At 40.6% G+C, this 18,895-nt stretch overlaps 1 protein-coding gene across 2 annotated transcripts in view; it reads left to right on the forward strand.

The window, feature by feature from the left end:
* LOC126100510 (X-linked retinitis pigmentosa GTPase regulator-like) overlaps positions 1-18,895 on the forward strand; it is a 313,988-nt gene that overhangs the window by 70,961 nt on the left and 224,132 nt on the right. For both annotated transcript variants that reach the window (XM_049911120.1, XM_049911121.1), the window contains exon 6: positions 16,085-16,237. In XM_049911120.1, the coding sequence (XP_049767077.1) occupies positions 16,085-16,237 (153 nt within the window). The remainder of the gene's footprint in view (positions 1-16,084; positions 16,238-18,895) is intronic.

Genomic DNA, 18,895 nt, shown 5'->3' on the forward strand with positions numbered 1-18,895 from the left:
AAAGGGTTTCCATCATTTGTCTTTCACCTTCCGGCGTAGCAAAATATATCTCTGCCGACAATTACAGTGGCCGTGCTAGTGTTTATCGTAGCCTGTTGGGACTTTTCCTTTATGTAGCTATGCACGCTCTGTCCACTGTCTGCAGCAAACATCTACTCTCTCTCCCCCACCACCGTCCTCCCTCCCTCTTACCAACTCGTTACTCCATCTCAGTTCGCATCCAGTGATGCATGCTGGCACCCCCTCTGTGTTGCTCCACATACTCCCAAAGTCAGTTCATTGTGGGATGTCTCCTTCCTCTTCTTAATCACATTATGTGTAGGGTCCCAGGACTTAGGCCCTACTGAGGTCATTGTCATTATCATGACTAATCGTCAGTTCCCTTACTCTAGAGATTCTTTAATGGCCCAGTCCTAGAAGTTATGTGTCTGCATCAGAACCTAACTGTGGTCATAATTCATTCTATCTAATTCTGATACGCAATTTTCCTTGACTGCCAATTTATTAGGCTGTTGCAGTCAGATATGCCGCTGGTGTTCTTGGCAGTGATCTTCCACAGTATGCATTGTCTGACCTGTGTATGTCATACCACATAGGCAGAATATCTGATAGATACTGCATTTTCATTGTCAGAGGTCATTTTTGACACTACGCAGCATTGCCCGTGTCCTTGCAGGTCGGCGGAAGATTGTCTTTCTGGAGAAATCGCCATGTAATTCTGGATAAGGCTCCACAAAATTGAATAAATGCAAAGATTGTTTCCTCCTGAGGTTCCCCATCTGTTTCCAACAGTTGTACAATGGATGTAGGGTATAGGCTCTCCAAATTTGCCACTCCATATGGCAGTTCATCTGGAACACTGCCCTCAGATGTTCCAAGTTCTTGGTTGAGACTTTCATTTTCAGAGAGGTTTCGAGCTCTATGTACCAATGTTTTCAACAACCCATTGCTCCTGCTGGGTGATGGCAGCTGTCTGTATGTAGGCTTACGTCGATGTGTGTCTTCTTCTGGTACATGGTGTGGCCAAATGTGCTGTTCACTTTTCTCTTTACCAGGACATCCAGAAAGGTGAGCGCTCCATCCACTTTGACTTCCATGGTAAAATTGATGGTCTGGCTTATGGAATTAAAGTATATGAGGAAGTCAATCAGTTTATCTCTTCCATGCGGCCATATGATGAAGGTATTGACTACTTATAAGAAAAAAAACAGGGCTGATTCCAGGACTTCCTCCTTGGAAAGTTCCATACAATCTTGATGCAGCTGGTGAAAGTGGACTCCCTACGGCTACTGCTTCCATCTGCTCATCATACCGTCCACCAAAAAGAAAATATCTCAACTTCAAGATATGTTTAGAAAAGCTGATCATCTCTATGCCAAATTTCTGGCCAATAAATTCCAAGGATTCTTGTAAATACACTCTGGTGAAAAGAGAGACAACATTGAAACTCAGGATGATTTCAGTACCCTTAAGATTAAAGTTGTTAAGGTGTAATCCATGAAGTTGTGCATATGATGTGAACACTTCCTGATGCAAGGGCTTAGCTAATCCTTCAGGTATTTAGCGAGTATGTCAGGGCACAAATATTATCAACAATGGGGTGTAGAGGCACCGCATCTTTGTGAACCTTATGAATTCCACAAAGTCTCAGTGAAACTGTTACTATCTGTTGCAGCTTCATATCAAATTCATCTGGCGAGCAGATTCTTTGAGAAGTTCCCTCGCCTTCCTCTCCACGCATTTGGTAGGATGAGGGCCTACTTGGTGTAATCCTGTTTAGATAAGGCCCACAGTTCCATTGCCTTCATTAGCTGATATGGCCACTATATCTGCATGTTCTCAGAGTTCCTGTATGGCTTCCCCTCCCTACTAGTTAATTTTCATAGTTTTGTTCACATGAGAGCAAATCACGTTTAATGTCATAGTTTTTCAGCTGCTTCAGGTGGAAGTCATGCAGCTATCTGCACTGATCATGTAAGTGGTAGATGTGGGTTTGGGAGTGGGTGCAAAACAGAGTCCCTTTTGAACTGCAACAGCTTCTTCATCCAGTTGCTTGGCTGTGAGATTGATGATAGTTTTGCAGGTAGCATATGTATGCTCGAAAATTGAATGTTCAACATGATAAGTCCATTCCTATGTCCTGTTTGCTGATGATACAAGCATAGTGTTGACTGGATCTAGCCCTGAATCCCTTCAGACAATATCTGATAACTCTATGAAAAAACTTTCTGAGTGGTTTAACAAAAATGGCCTAATTGTTAATATTGGGTAAACTGTATGTATCAACTTCCATCTGATTCCCACATCCAGTCAAAAAACTATCCAAGTAAAGTTAAATAATGATAAAATTGAAAATGTAAATGCAACAAAATTTTTGGGTCTATGGGTCCAACAAAATTTAAAATGGGACACACATATAAACAACTTATCAAAGAAACTCTCATCATTGTGCTATGGACTAAGAATACTAAAATCTACTACAAGTAAATCCACACTAATGCAAGCATACCATGCGCAGTTCCACTCATTGCTCCGCTATGGAATCATCTTTTGGGGAAATTCAACTCGCAGCACAAATATATTTAAACTACAAAAAAGAGCACTGAGGATAATCTGTGGCCTCAAAAAGCTGGAATCCTGTAAATGTCAATTTATAAAATTAATGTTCTAAGCATTCCATCCCTATTCATTCAAGAAACAATCCTATTCACCAGGGAATATCTCTCAAGAACAGGCAAATTAATCCACAACAATTATATACACACTCATTATACCAGAGGGCAATCTAATATCCATCAAAATTTTTTCAAGGACATCATCATACCAAAAATATATAACTCATCTGAGTGTTGTATTACACAATAAAATTCCAGAACAAATAAAAACTGCTCCAGATCCAATATTTAAAAATAAACTAAAGGCATTTCTGACAAAGCACTGTTTCTATTCAGTACAAGAATTCCTGGAAATGAAAAATTATAAAGTTCCTTTGTAAAATACTGTGATCAGAGTAAAACATTCTGTAGGCAAAATAATAACCTAATTTCTACTATACACAACTATGTTTCAGTTTCACTTCCCAAAACTTTTCAACTCGCTTTTTGAATGTACAAGTACACATTATATTAGTATTAAAACTTAATTGTCTGTGAAATCTCAATGTTAATTTCATGTTTAATGTAGTTTTTAAATGACATTGTCCTTCTGTTGTGTTTCCAGTTGACATTTTCACTATTCTGTAATCTCAGTGATTATTTGTGTAAATTTAAAGTAGCACTACATTGCCTACATGTTTCTTAGTTCTCCATGTAAATTGTTTGTATTCTCTGTATGTGAAGTTACTATATTCATCAATGAACAATTTTGTGTACATTTTTTAAATGATATTTGTTAAGAAAAATGACTTGTCCTATATCATGTGTACTTTGTACAATATGTGATCCACAGGATAAATAAATAAATACAAATACACTCAAGTTTTTGTATAGGAACAACATATGGCTTACTGTTTTTTACTGCAATAACCTTGCTGTCTCCATCACCTATGTAAGTCACATATCTTGACACTTCTTTCCTTCTGGGAACACTGGAAAATGTTAACTGCTCCTTTTGCCTCCATTCCTCCTCTTGTGCCATCATAATTTTTTATACACTGACGCTTATGAAGTAATCTGTTCTTCTGGCTCACTGTACAACCTTGGCAGTACTTACTGAGAACTTCAAAATCCAAAACTTTTCCAGTGTCAATACTTAGTGCACATGTAAAACCATTTTTAGAAGTAAACCCAAGCTTTTGCCAAGATCCGTCCACAGCAATGCTGATGTCTGTGTCACCCTCATTTTGTTCAACAGCTTCTGATGTAGCAGCAACTATTGAATCTTCAGCCAAAGCATTTACAGAGTCTGCAATTGCTGTTACATATTTGATATACCTAGAAGGTGGTTTTGGCAAATTCAATGCAGTGCAGAGAACATTGCCAGCCCTTGCACCTTTACCAATGCATCTAAGGCCATAGAACAGTCTCACATTAGTTTCATACAATTCATTACCTGAACACTTTGATGACGTATGAAATGTTTTTTTCATTTTTGCACTTCTGACAAATAATAATTTAGACACAACACCTATTCTAGCTCCAATATTCTCATAACATTTAGTTTCACCACAACAAAGACAGCATGAGACAGTTTCAGAAAGAACTTGTGCAAGGATTTGCAGATCAGTAATGATGTTGTCCATAATATCATTACTTTTACCACTGTCACCCATTTCTAAAGTTACTTTCCTTTTCGATGCACTAGGGGGCGTGGTCACTTCAGAAGAAAATGCAGGTCACACGTATCTGTTACCCCCAAATTTGTGTTTCTTGGAGTTACTTTTACGCTTAGTCATTTTATTTACGTATAAAAAGCAATAGAAGTTAGCTTACTACAAAAATAGCCAATAATCACATTACTTTCAATGAAAACTAATATCAGAAACAAAGGACGGATTTTTTTATTTGTAGTGCCAACTTCTGAGATGTAGCAATAGGCACAAAACAAAGCAATTCATAGACTTGTAGACTGTGTAGTTCCCAAGATATGACTGCTCAGCTGTGGCAGTATATGCCTAGCCACGAAACTTGACAGTCACACATTAACATTCAAAATATTATTTCAAGGTCTCACAATTGTCTAACTTTAATGTATTATATACCAAAATGTTCAGGAAAATCCAAAGTACATTATGGAGAAGAAAACAGAAAATGTCAAATTTCATGTACAATGTCCCCTTAAAGGTTTCGGCCATGGACTTTCGTTAACAATACACACAAATGCATCTCACACACATGACTGCAGTCTCAGGCAGTGTGGTTTCAGTTTTTTTTTGTGTGTGTGTGTGTGTGTGTGTGTGTGTGTGTGTGTGTGTGTGTGTGTGTGTGACTTTTCATTCATTTCTTAATTTGTAGTTCAACAATCAAAATGCAGATCAGTACAAAACCAAACAGTATCCCTGTTTGATATTTTTATCCTCACGTGTTGTAAGTAAGAACTAAAATGTAGCACAAATGGAAAATAATAATAATAATAATAATTTGTAGATGTACATAATTTTAATATCTACTCATGTTCTAGATTTAAGGAAATTAAATGTTGTGTTACTTTTCTGCAGTATAGAAATGAAGAATAACTGCTATGCTGTTAGAAGAATCATTAAGAAATTAGGAAGATACATAAAATATAAACTTTTAGGACTTCTAAATGGATTGGGTTTCATTGGAAATATAAATAGAAACTTTACCAGGAAAGGAGACATATGATAGAATATTGAAATGTATGCTAGATTAAATAATCATAAAGCCTATGAACATTTAAATAATTATGTGATAAGATGTGCACACAAATAGTCCTTTGATTCTTTGTATATGAGATTGGTCAGATAAGCCCACTTTTTATGAACTATCAGCCACCACATTTTTCTGATTCACAGGTTTCCTCCCTCATGTTTTATTTTAATTACCTTTTGTTGAAAAATTTCATTCAGTTAGTATATTAATATAGTAATAATGGATTATATGTATTGCTCAACAGAAATTAGGAAAAGAATTGCAATGGCAAAAGAAGGATTCAAGAGGAAACAGGAATTATGTTGTGGACCACTAAACAAAGATCTGAGGAAAAGACTTGTCAAATGTTACATCAAAGCATAGCATGTATGGTGCGGAGACCTGGACATTGAGGAAGGAAGATGAAAGAAGATTGGAGGCACTAGAGATGTGGATATGGAGAAGAATGGAAAAGGTGAAATGGGAAGACCGAGTAAGGAATGAAGTAGTATTAAGAAGAGTTAGAGAACAAATAAATGCGCTGAAAGTCATCAGAAAGAGAAACAGAACTGGATTGGACATTGTTTGAGGAGGGACTGTTTATTGAAGGAAGGAATAGAAGGAATGGTGGAGGGAATAAAGGGGAAGAGGAAAAAGAAGATATCAAATGCTGGACAATGTCAAAGGAGACAAATATTCAGAAATGAAAAGACTGGCTATGGACAGACAAAAGTGGAAGAGGCTTAACGCATGACAAGACCTGCCATAAAATCAGAATACCATACTACTACTACCACCACTACTACTACTACTACTACTACTACTACTACTACATTTATATCCAGAATTTTATTGTGTTACAAGTGTTTGTGTGAATGTGCCTGCCTTCATAACTGAGCACTCAGCCAGTCTGAGTCGGCGCACGAGCGATGGGGCATGGCATCTCCGAGGTAGTGATGAAGTGGGGATTTTTCCGGCCGTGAATGTAAGGAATCTGGTAAAACATCAAATCTCTGACATCACTGTAGCTAGAAAAATATCCTGCAAGAATGAAACTGACAACGACTGAAGAGAATCATTCAACATGACAGAAGTGCAACACTTCCGCAAATTGCCACAGATTTCAGTGCTGGGCCATCAGCAAGTGCCAACATGTGAATCATTCAATGAAACATCATTGATATGGGCTTTCGGAGCTGAATCTCCACTCATGTAACCTTGTTGACTGCATAATAGAAAGATTTATGTCTCACCTGGGCCTGTCAACGCTGACATTGGACTGTTGATTACTGGAAACGTGTTGCCTGGCCGGACAAGTCTCATTTCAAATTGTATCGAGCGTATGGACTTGTATGGGTATGGAGACAACCTCATGAATCCATGAACCCTGAATGTCAGCCGGGAACTGTTCAAGCTGGTGGAGGCTCTGTAATAGTGTGGGGCATCTGCAGTTGGATCAATATGGGACCCCTGATTCTCAATACTACTACAGATTTTCCCTCAGTGGGCGTACTGGAATGAGGTGCACTCCGCCTCATGGTGCCACTTGAGGAGCTATTCAATTTAGCAATAGCAGCTGTGTGGTCTGTTGTCTCTATGTAAGTATGTATGTATGGATGCATGCATGCATGAATGAGGTAGGAAATGAGTCAGATTTCTAATAAAAGTGACAAGTATATAGTTTCTAAACATTCATCTCGTGATATTATTTAACATCGCCAATAGCCTCACTGTTGGTGTCCTCTAATGTATTAATCATATACAGTTGATGTTCCTGAGACGTAATGAGTCTCAGCTTTATTTACAACAGTGATGTAGGCCGAGACAATGAATTAAAATGAATCCAGGTCTCATTATGAAGCAGATGTGCTACCTGTTACACTGCACTGGCACTGTCCCTACCACAGCTGCACAGAGTACTCTAGTACGTCTCTCTCCCTGATACAAATTCCAGCTCACATCTCGGCCCATTTATGTTCCCCTTCTGAACTGGCATCGGTATTGCCGAGGCTCTCCAATATTGGAATAGCATGTTATCAATGAACAAAATAGGTTTAATCTTGCCTGTACCTCCATTGTAGGTGATATATTTATCATATACAGTTGATGTTTCTGAGGCATATTGAGTCTCAGCTTTATCTAAGATAATGCTGTAGCCGGCCGGGGTGACCGAGCGGTTCTAGGCGCTACAGTCTGGAACCGCACAATCTTATGGTTGCAGGTTCGAATCCTGCCTTGGGCATGGATGTGTGTGATGTCCTTAGGTTAGTTAGGTTTAAGTAATTCTAAGTTCTAGGGGACTGATGACCTCAGAAGTTAAGTCCCATAGTGCTCAGAGCCATTTGAACCATTTTTAATGCTGTAGGCCAAAGCAATCCCGGAACTGGTACAAATTTTAATTCATTGCTTCGGCCAAAATCATTATTGTAGGTAAAGGTGAGGCTCAGTATGTTTCTGGAACATCAACTGTATATTATTAATATACTGAAGCGCCAAAGAAACTAGCATAGGCCTGCGTATTCAAATAGAGAGATGAGTAAACAGGCAGAATACGGCAATGCAGTCAGCAACTCCTATATGAGACAACTAGTGTCTGGCGCAGTTGTTAGATCGGTTGCTGTTACTATGGCAGGTTGTCAAGATTTAAGTAATATTGAATGCGGTGTTATAGTCGGCGCACGAGCGATGGGGCATGGCATCTCCGAGGTAGTGATGAAGTGGGGATTTTTCCGGCCGTGAATGTAAGGAATCTGGTAAAACATCAAATCTCTGACATCACTGTAGCTAGAAAAATATCCTGCAAGAATGAAACTGACAACGACTGAAGAGAATCATTCAACATGACAGAAGTGCAACACTTCCGCAAATTGCCACAGATTTCAGTGCTGGGCCATCAGCAAGTGCCAACATGTGAATCATTCAATGAAACATCATTGATATGGGCTTTCGGAGCTGAATCTCCACTCATGTAACCTTGTTGACTGCATAATAGAAAGATTTATGTCTCACCTGGGCCTGTCAACGCTGACATTGGACTGTTGATTACTGGAAACGTGTTGCCTGGCCGGACAAGTCTCATTTCAAATTGTATCGAGCGTATGGACTTGTATGGGTATGGAGACAACCTCATGAATCCATGAACCCTGAATGTCAGCCGGGAACTGTTCAAGCTGGTGGAGGCTCTGTAATAGTGTGGGGCATCTGCAGTTGGATCAATATGGGACCCCTGATATGTCTAGATACAACTTTGATGGGTGATACATACACAAACATCCTGTCTGATGACCTGTATCCATTCATGTTCATTGTGCATTCTGATGGACTTGGGCAGCTCCAGCAGGACAATGAGACACCCCACACATTCAGAATTGCTGCAGAGTGGCTCCAAGAACACTCTTCGGAGTTTAAACACTTCCCCTGGCCATCAAACTCCCCAAACATCAATATTATTGAGCATATCTGGAATGCCTTTCAATGTGCTGTTCAGAAGAGATCTCCACCCCTTCTTAGTCTTACGGATTTATGGGCAGCACTGCAAGATTCATGGTGTCAGTTCCCTCCAACTCTACTTCAGACATTAGTTGAGGCCATGCCACGTCGTGTTGTGGCACTTCCGTGTGCCCATGGGGCCTTACATGATATTAGGCTCTTCACCTGTGCCTGAGGTGCAGGCAGGATTAACGCCATTTCACTCATTGCTAAGGCACTATTCCAATACTGGAGAGGCTTGGCAATAATGATGCAAGTTAAGAAGGGGAGTAGCAATAGATTGAAGCATGAGTTAGAATTTGTATCATGGAGGGAGATGTGCTAGTATAGTCTGTGCAGCTCTGGTATCCCAGTGCCGGGGTGATGTTACAGCTTGCACATCTGCCTATTAAGCAAGAGACCTGGGTTTGAATACCAAAGTTGGTACAAACTTTTAATTCATTGCTTCGGCCTACATCAAAATCATACACTTTCACTGTTTCACATTACAGTCCAGCAATATTTGGTGTGCATGAAACACTTTTAAATACATTGTAATGCTTGCTTTGCAAATATGTAAGATCTATATACTGTCTTATCAGAATCGGACATAACTTATTTGAGGAAATAAAACAGTCACCCACCAATCTGCATTTGGTGTGATACAGGGTGTCCATAACCAAAGTTGCTGTTCCAAAATGCTACAGAAAGAGAACCATTGCTCAGAATGACATCAAATGTGAACACCATATTATTGACACTGTGGGAAACATCATGGAACAAAAAAATTTGACAAAAATTTTACCAATAGATGGTGCTGTAAGCATTCTAAAGTAAACGGTATCAGCTACAAATGACAGGTGAATCACAATACGATGCCTGTATTTTGAGTTGCACATTACACCATCCGTACTGTTCAATGGGCATGACTGCACAGATTTGGTAGTCAACAGTTGTGGCACTGCTAGTTAAGCAAGCTCATACACCATGACAAGATCGTACCACTTCAGATGGGAAAAACTAGTTTTTAATTGTCCTGAGGTCAAAAACTCTATAAAAATGAAAATGACATCAGTTTTTAATTGTTCTGGGGCCAAAAACCACATAAAAAGCAAAATGACATTGCTTTCTAATTGTCATGAGACTGACACAAGACATGTTAAATATGCTGTCCACCATTTTCTGCCACAAGTTAAAATCGGCAAACAGCATGTACCACAACACATTGGAGTGTCGTGGGGGTCTTGTTCAGAATGTGTTGCCCAATGAGTGCCTTGAATTTAGTTACATTTGTAATTGGAGCATTGAATGCACCATCTTTCAGATAACTCCACTGCCAGAAGCCACACGGATTAAGATGATCTGGACAGCCAGGCTGTAGGGAAATGATGGCAGATAATTCTAGCATGTCTGAAATGTCTTTGCAGCAGCCGTTTCACCGGCTGTGCAGTGCGTGATGGAGCACCATCTTGCAAAAAAATGATCCTACCCACACATCCACACTGTTGAAAGGTTGAAATGATCTTGATGCACAAAAAACTCCCATGGCACTTACCAGTGATGGTACAGGAACAGGACCTGCAGGACTCACCTCCTAAAAACAAATATTGCCCTACAACAAATGATACCGCCAAGCTGCGCACAAAGTCACCTATGCAGAATGAAGTGATAATGGTTGATGGGCGTGCTGATTTTCCATTGCCTATATTCTGCATACTGACATGTCCTTGGACGTAGAAATGGGCTTTGTCTGTCCAGAGAATGTACCATGGCCATTCATTGTCCACTTCCATGTAAGAAAGAAATTTCAGAGCAAACATATGTCTTGCTAGCCGGTCAGCAGGGAGCATCTCCTGAACAGGTGTGATTTTATATGAATAGCTATGCAGAATGTTTGAATATAATAGAGGGAAATATTCCACGTGGGAAAAAATATATCTAAAAACAAAGATGATGAGACTTACCAAACAAAAGGGTTGGCAGGTCGATAGACACACAAACAAACACAAACATACACACAAAATTCTAGCTTTCGCAACCAACGGCTGCTTTGTCAGGAAAGAGGGTAGGAGAGGGAAAGACGAAAGGATGTGGGTTTTAAGGGAGAGGGTAAGGAGTCATTCCAATCCCGGGAGCAGAAAGACTTACCTTGGGGGAAAAAATGACGGGTATACACTCGCGCGCACACACACACATATCCATCCGCACATACACTGACACAAGCAGACATCCTTTCGTCTTTCCCTCTCCTTCCCTCTTTCCTGACGAAGCAGCCGTTGGTTGCGAAAGCTAGAATTTTGTGTGTATGTTTGTGTTTATTTGTGTGTCTATCGACCTGCCAGCCCTTTTGTTTTGTAAGTCTCATCATCTTTGTTTTTAGATATATGCAGAATGTTTCATAGGCATGTCCAATGTTTGGGCAATTCCTCACTCACTGCCTGTTTGCGCACCACTGCTCGAGCCCTTCTGTAGTGCTGTGGCCCCATCTTCAACATACATCAGATGAACTGCTTTCCTCCCTCTGCCACAAGGCACTTCAAAAGAACTTGTCTTTTTGAATTTTGTTATCATTTTCACCAGACCCTTAGGAGACATTGGACCAATGCCCTTTTTTATACTCTTGAATGTTTTTAACTTCTGTAGGGCTACAGGCCCACAGTCACCGTTCTTCTAAAATAACTTTATCAGCAGCAGACAATCCTTCATGGAGGCAGTCATGCTGTGCAGCATAGACACAAATTGAGAAACAACTGTGTGCCGTGCGTCAGTTGGTGTGCATATTCTGATGCATACAGCACCATGTATTGGTCGGATTTTCGTTAATTTTTTGTTCCATGACATTTCCTCATGCACCAATAATATACTGTTCATATCTGATGCAATTCTGAGCAGCGGTTCTCTTTCTACATTGTTTTGAAATTTGAACTTCAGCTATGGACACCTTTACATTTATGTATTCACAGATATCTTGTCAGCATTACAGTGGAGCAAAATGTAGTATTGATGAAGATATGAATGTATTACACGAACTCAAAAAGGGTGAAAGCATTAAATAATCTTTGGCATAAATAAATCTGTATAAAAAGTGGCCAGTTGTTGGACCTTTTCAAGTAATTCATATCATAGCAAGGGAACTCATCCACCATCATCATAGGTAAATTAATGTCAGACTAGGTGGTGAAATGAAGATAGAAGAAATCATCATATTAGGCAATGGGATGAGAGGGTTGTACAGAGGTTTTAGTAATTTAGGGACATATGTGAGGAAATGGAACTCTATTGGGACTGTATAGGCTCTGGATCAGTGTTGAGTTAGTTGCAAACCGGTAATACCCCGATTCTTTACAGAATCAAAGTCCGATATATAAAACAACTTCTGGCATCTGATTATTTTAAAAATGATTTAAGGTGTTAAGTATTTGATGTTAAGCATGTAAGCTATAAAAAATTTAGGAAAAGTTTGGAATTTTGCTTAAAGTTTGTTGGAAGTTGCTGAGTGCTCTCATTACGAAACACTGCATGAATGTAGTCTGGGTAGTTTGTATTCCATTTTAAGCAACAGCAAGTTTTTCATGCATCTCAATGTTTATAACATCATATCTCCTGAATAAAGTGTTGTACAATGATATAATTTTGCAGGCCCATTAAGTGATATGTGTAGATACTGTCTGTAAAGTGTGTTGCAAGTAGAGGTAGTAGTAAAGAAGTAATAAATTATAATGTCATTCCTGATGTTGAAGTTTTACTGTGCATCATTGTTAGCAGAGACTAGTTTTTTGTGCATCCAAATGTCTATCATATTATATCTCCTGAATTGTGTGTCATACAATGAAATAATTTTGCAGATACATTCAGTGGTATATCTGGATACTATCTGCAAATTGTGTTGTGAATAGAGTCAATGGTAAAGAAGTCATAATGTCTCATGCTGAAGTTTTATTGATGAACATTAAGCTATACACTTTCTTTCTTTCATCATTTTGTGGGGTGTATCAAGAGAAAAAGTTTCTTAAAGGTTTGAAATTATGTGTTAAGTTTATTGGAATTCACTAAGTTCCCTCATTGTCAAATACTAGATCAATAGAGTCCAGGTATTAGTGTGCTGTCAGTCATACTGCCTCAAGACACACACATAGTTTCTAACTGTAATACTAGTCTTATTCTGTTGAAGTGTAACACAAGATTGTACCTCTTAGTGAATAGATTACAAAAGCATTTAAAATTTTTGAATTTGGTCAGTGATTATGCGAAGTATTGAAAATCAAACGATAGATGATACTTTCGTGCTTCCATCCAGGGGGGTGCATTGAAATTCTGTGACTGTCGATGAGTGTCACTCCTACCATCTTCTGACAAAGTGTCAAGCTTGCACATTGTCCCACATATATACAGGGTGTATATGTTCTGGGACAACCGGGAAAAACCAGGGAATTTTTTAGAATTCCAGGAATGTTTCATTGTTTTAGTCTTCAGTTAAATTTCTGTAATTTTGACTGGTAAGAACTGATAAAATGCGTCAAAGGTTTTAGGACGAAGACTAGGGAATACTTCACAACAATAAACTGCTGCTGATGAGTGTTACAACAGTAAACTGCTGATGATGAGTGTGACGTCACAACTGTTTACATTAAGTTCGTTTGAGCAGTTGCCTGCGGGAGTACCATAGGGTGTGGTGTTGGCACAGGCCGCAGTTTGGCTCTTGGCACATTCAGTGGTACTCAAACTTGTGAAATGTAAACTGGTGGATGCATTCTTGGTATATAACTGCTAGTGCAAGTTTTCATTCCAAACTTAGCTGGTAGCCCATGTCACTGTTGACAAGGTTCTCAAGGAACCTTCTTTCGGTTGATTCTTTGATAATGCTCTCCCAAAAGCCAATAGCAGAGCACAGCATTTTTGTTGTCTTACATTTCAATGTATGTCGCTCATTGAGGCTGCGTTCTGCGATTGATGATTTATCTTTACGCCCCAGACGTACACGTCTGATGTGTTCCACACAACATTGTTATCTAGTGCTGTGTTTGCCTGATGTATTGGTAGTCACACTTGCAAGGGATACTTTATACACCAGATATTTGCAGTTTTAGTTTTTTCTTTTACCAAGCATATCTTTCACTTTTTGTGGTGATTGAAAAATACATGATGTTGTTTTTGATGTGTTGGCAGAAGAGCCAACACCGTATAGCTAGAGGAGGCCGAAATGCACGCGCTAAAGCTCATGCAGGCTGGCGTGAGGTCTGGAAAATGACAAGGAATTATAGTAGCCAAAAATAGTACATAGCTTCTGGAATACTTAACTTTAATCCACAATTGGTGAACATCGCTCTTGTTGATACATTATATAATCTCAATATAAACTGGTCATGGCGCCTTGCTAGGTCGAGCAATTGACGTAGCTGAAGGCTATGCTAACTATCGTCTCGGCAAATGAGAGCGTATTTGTCAGTGTAGCTTCGCTAGCAAAGTCGGCTGTACAACTGGGGCGAGTGCTAGGACGTCTCTCTAGACCTGCCGTGTGGCGGCGATCGGTCTGCAATCACTGACAGTGGCGACACGCGGGTCCGACGTATACTAGCGGACCGCGGCTGATTTAAAGCTACCACCTAGCAAGTGTGGTGTCTGGCGGTGACACCACAGTTTTTCCCAAGGATTCTCACAATTTTGGCTGAGAGAAGCCCAAAATAGGGGATAAAGTTGAGTTGTCTCTCCCTCTTGATAATTTAGTTCAGAGCACATGTAAACTAAGCTTTGATGTACTCATTTTGGTGAAATATATCTGTAAGGTGTTACAGCTCAGCTGAGAGGCTGTCTGTCACTGTACGGTGGATGTGGTTAGGCAGTCCAGTTGAATTTTGCAATTAGTTGCGTGGTTGCAAAAGTAGTGTGGGGCCTGGCATTATTATGTTGCAGGTGAAAGTTGGTCTTCTTTGGCTTTATCCTGGAAATTTGGGCTTTCTACTTAGTCAGTGTCATCTTGTAGTGCGCTGAATTGACAGTTTCTCCAGGCTCCAGGACATCCAAAAGAGAAGACTGTGCACCGAACTTTGCCTGGAGATGGCTGTATCTTGAATATCTTCTTTGGCAGAGAGTTCACATGTTGCCATTCCATGGACTGTCTTTTGGATTCCAACTCTTAGTGGTGAAACAACATCTCATCTCCAGTGATGATGCTATTCAGGAAATTGTCACCTTCAGCTTTGTATTAGTCCAGCAGATTCCGACAGATTTTCATTAGGTGAGTTTATTTGTTCTTCTGTAAGCATCCACGGGACCCATCTTGCACAGACTTTTCGATAACCGAGATTTTCCAACGTTGTTTCCAAGATATTACGCCAACATTCAGCTTTGCACACAATTCTCTGGTCATTATCTGCTGATCAGCATGTATGAGTTGATCAAGACGCTCTTCATTGTGAGGGATGACAGCTGTGCAGGGTTGACTGGGCCATGGCTTGTCATGCACACCCTTTTACCACCTGGAAAATGTCGTATCCATTGCCTCGCATTGCTCACGTCTATTGTATCGTCTCCATACATGTTTACCAAGTATCAATGGAGTTCACTCTGCGTAATTTCTTCAGCACTGAGGAGTTCAATCATGCATCACTGTTTTATACATGCATCCATATCAGACTCCATTTTGGAGCACTCCTCTGTTGATGCTAACTATCGCAGAACAACAGAACCTTCTGGAAATAAAAGAGGAAGGTGCAAAAATTAGCACAACACCAGTGACACCTGGCATGGACATCCAAAGTCACCACAAAAAAGTAGGAGGTATTATTTTTAGAATGACCCTCGTAGATTGTAGTCCTGCAGAATGTGTGTGTCATAGTAAAACTCTGATCTGACAGTTTAGTTGGGTAAATTTGTTTGAATCTGCCCTACAGATTTAGTTTAAGCAGTATGCTAAATTCAGTTCTACACCAGTCAGCATAGACCACTCTAAGGTATATGGAGTAACCGTTATTGCTAGAACTATAGTGGACAGTGAAATCAAAAGATTTAAGGAATCTTGACTTCAAGAAGCTATGTCCCTTTTTTTGAATATAAAGAAAAAGAAGAAAAAGGGGGAAGAAACCTGTCAGTGCCTTGAGCCCAAACAAAAAGATGTGGCTGTAGGTAATCAGTTACGTGTACTGTTAGATTATGTGCCACTGTAAGACGTGCTGTGCCTGAATTGCCCTTCTAGTGTTCATTTGTTTTGTTGCTAAAATAACCTGTAGTGTTGCTGCTTGAGCCACACAAAAATAAGCTACTCATTTGCCTTCCATGTGATGTAACAATTCGTGCCTGCTATGTTTCAGATGCTGGAGATGTGTATGTGTGGGGTAGTAATGCTGATGGACAGCTAGGATTGACAACCTCGGACAGCTGTGTTCGTATACCAACTTTGCTATCTCTTGGTCAGAAAGTATCTCAAGTCAGCTGTGGTTACTATCACTCAGCTTTCATAACAGGTATGATTTCTTTAGAATCAATGGCCCACTGTAGTTGAAGGAAATATAAAAATTGTTGCCTTCTGTGTGGAGTAGACATACAAGGAATCCTGTGATTTTGAGGTCACAAAGGTCAATGATTTTTGCAGCATTCGACATCCCACATTTGTCTACCCTACAAGAACAGTATTGGCTGCTAATGCCAACAGAGGGAGAGGTATCTAATGCTGAGCGTAGCATGAGGCTACAGAGCATAGTTGAACTGCTTAGTCAATGAGGAACTTACAGTAGTCCAGAGTGCTAGCGGTGTTGATGCAAAGCAGAGCAATGGCAATGACAAACAAAGCAAACATCGTGGAAAAGTAAAAAGATTGTGGGTGTGTTGGTGGAATAGAGGACTGTGTAGTGCTGAAATGGGAACAGGAAGGTAATAGCTGGGTAAAGGACAATGAGTAATGAAGGTTGAGTGCAGGAGGGTTGTGGGAATGTTGGTAGAAAGGATCCACATGTCACAGTCTGTGAAGCACTCATTGAAATCAAGAAAGTCAGCAACTGGGTGGTCGAGCTGTTTCTTGGCCACAGTTTGTTGGTGGCCATTCATGATGACAGACAGTTTGTTGGTTGTAGTGTCGATGTCGAATGCAGCAAAGTGGTTGCAGCTTAGCTTGTAGATCACATGAGTGGTTTCACAGGTAGTGTTGCCTTTGATGGGATAAGAGATAGGTGATGCTTGTGGCCGGACTGGAGTAGGTGTTTTGGAACAATGTGTGTGACAGGCCTTATGTCTAGGTCTATCTCAGGGATATGAGGCAAGGGGCTGGGAGTGGGCTTTGAGTGGGGGTGGACAAGGATATTGTGTAGATTTGGTGGGCAGTGGAATATTGCAGTGGGAAGTGTGGGAAGGATGGTGGACAGGGCATTCCTCATTTCAGGGCACAGTGAGAAACCCTGGTAGAAAATGTGATTTGGTTGCTCCAGTCCTGGATAATGAGTGAAATGCTCCTCTGTGGCTGGACAGTGGGACTTTTGGACTAGATGGGTGACTGGAGAGATAAGGCACTAGAGATCTGTTTTTGTATGAGGTTGGGAGGGTAATTACAGTCTGTGAAGGCATCAGTGAGACCCTCGGTATATTTCAAGATGAACTGCTCATACTACAGATGTGATGGCCACAGGTGGCTAGCCTGTATGGAAGGGACTTCTTGGTATGAAATGGGGGACAGCTGTTCAAGTGGAGGTATTGGTTAATAGGTTTGATATGGATGGAGGAACTGATGCAGCCATCTTTGAGATGATGGTCAACATCAAAAAAGGTGGCTTGTTGGGTTGAGGAGGACTAGGTGAAGTGAATGGGGGAGAAGGTGGATAGGCTGTCCTCAACCTTGATCCAGATCACAAAGATGTCATCAGTGAATCTGAATCAGGTGAGGGGTTTAGGATTCTGGTTGTTCTCTAGATGGCCCATGAATAGATTGGCATAGGATGGTGCCATGTGGGTGGTTATAACCGTACCTCGGATTTGTTGGTAGGTGATGCCTTCAAAGGAAAAGTAATTATGGGTGAGGTCATAGTTGTTTATAGTAACTAGGAAGGAAGTTGCAGCTTTGGAATTTGTAGGACAGGAACAGGAACTGTGGAGAGTCAGTGGGGGAAATGGTTGGTATCTTTTATGTAGGAGGATAGGTTGCAGGTAATATGCTGAAGGTGTTGGTCTATGAGAGCACAGTGGGGACACAGTAACCAGCCACAATGGTGCATACTGATTGGTTGGGTTTATGGTCCTTAGGAAGTATGTAGAAGGGAGGAGTGTGGGTAGTGGTAAGCATGAGAAGAGAGATGGACTCCGGGGAGAGGTTCTGGGATGGGCCAAAGGGTTTGAAGAGTGACTGGAGATCCTGCTAGATTTCTGAAATGGGGTCACTGTGGCAGGGTTTGTAGGTGGATGAATCTGATAGTGGTGGAGCCTTTGTCAGCAGGTAGGATTATAAGCTTAAGATCAGTTTTTAGGTGGTGGATTGTGGTGCCTTCTGTGGATATAAGGTTAGCTTGCATATTGAGGGATTTGTGGTGCAAGTTCAAAGTTAAGAAATTCTGGAAAGTTAACAGGAATTGATATGGGGGCAGTGAGGGTAGATCACAGTTGGATGGAGGAATGAATTGAGTCAGGCAGGGATCAACATTGGTCGGAGGTTGACTGATTGGTAGGGTTGGTGGTGAAAAAGTGCTTCCACTGGAGGGGCTGCAGCTGGAGATGGGTAATTTGATGGTAAGACAATTTGGGAGGCTTCCATGAGCCAAGAAACAACGCAGGAACACTATGTGGGACTGAGTTCTGGTTAGTGATAAAGAAACTTTTCTGTATTAATGCAGATGCAAGGAGCAAAGATTCATGGTGGAGGTTAAAAACACATAAAAATATGTAAATAATGTAGAAATTTCCCATGCCATATCCCCACACACTCCCAATCTTCCCAACACCCTCTAAAACCAGCTACAATGGAGTGCCCCCTTTGCCAGTCCATTGATTATTTGTCATCATGCCCTGAAATAAAGGACATCCTACCCAAGATACTTTCCACCCTTCCTAAAGTGTTGTTCTGTCACCCACCCAAGCTCCACAATATCCTAGTCCATTACTATGCCACTCCCAATCCCAGCCCCTCGCCACAAGGATCATAT

Source organism: Schistocerca cancellata, chromosome 9, assembly GCF_023864275.1.
Source record: "Schistocerca cancellata isolate TAMUIC-IGC-003103 chromosome 9, iqSchCanc2.1, whole genome shotgun sequence".
NCBI classification, from domain to species: domain Eukaryota; kingdom Metazoa; phylum Arthropoda; class Insecta; order Orthoptera; family Acrididae; genus Schistocerca; species Schistocerca cancellata.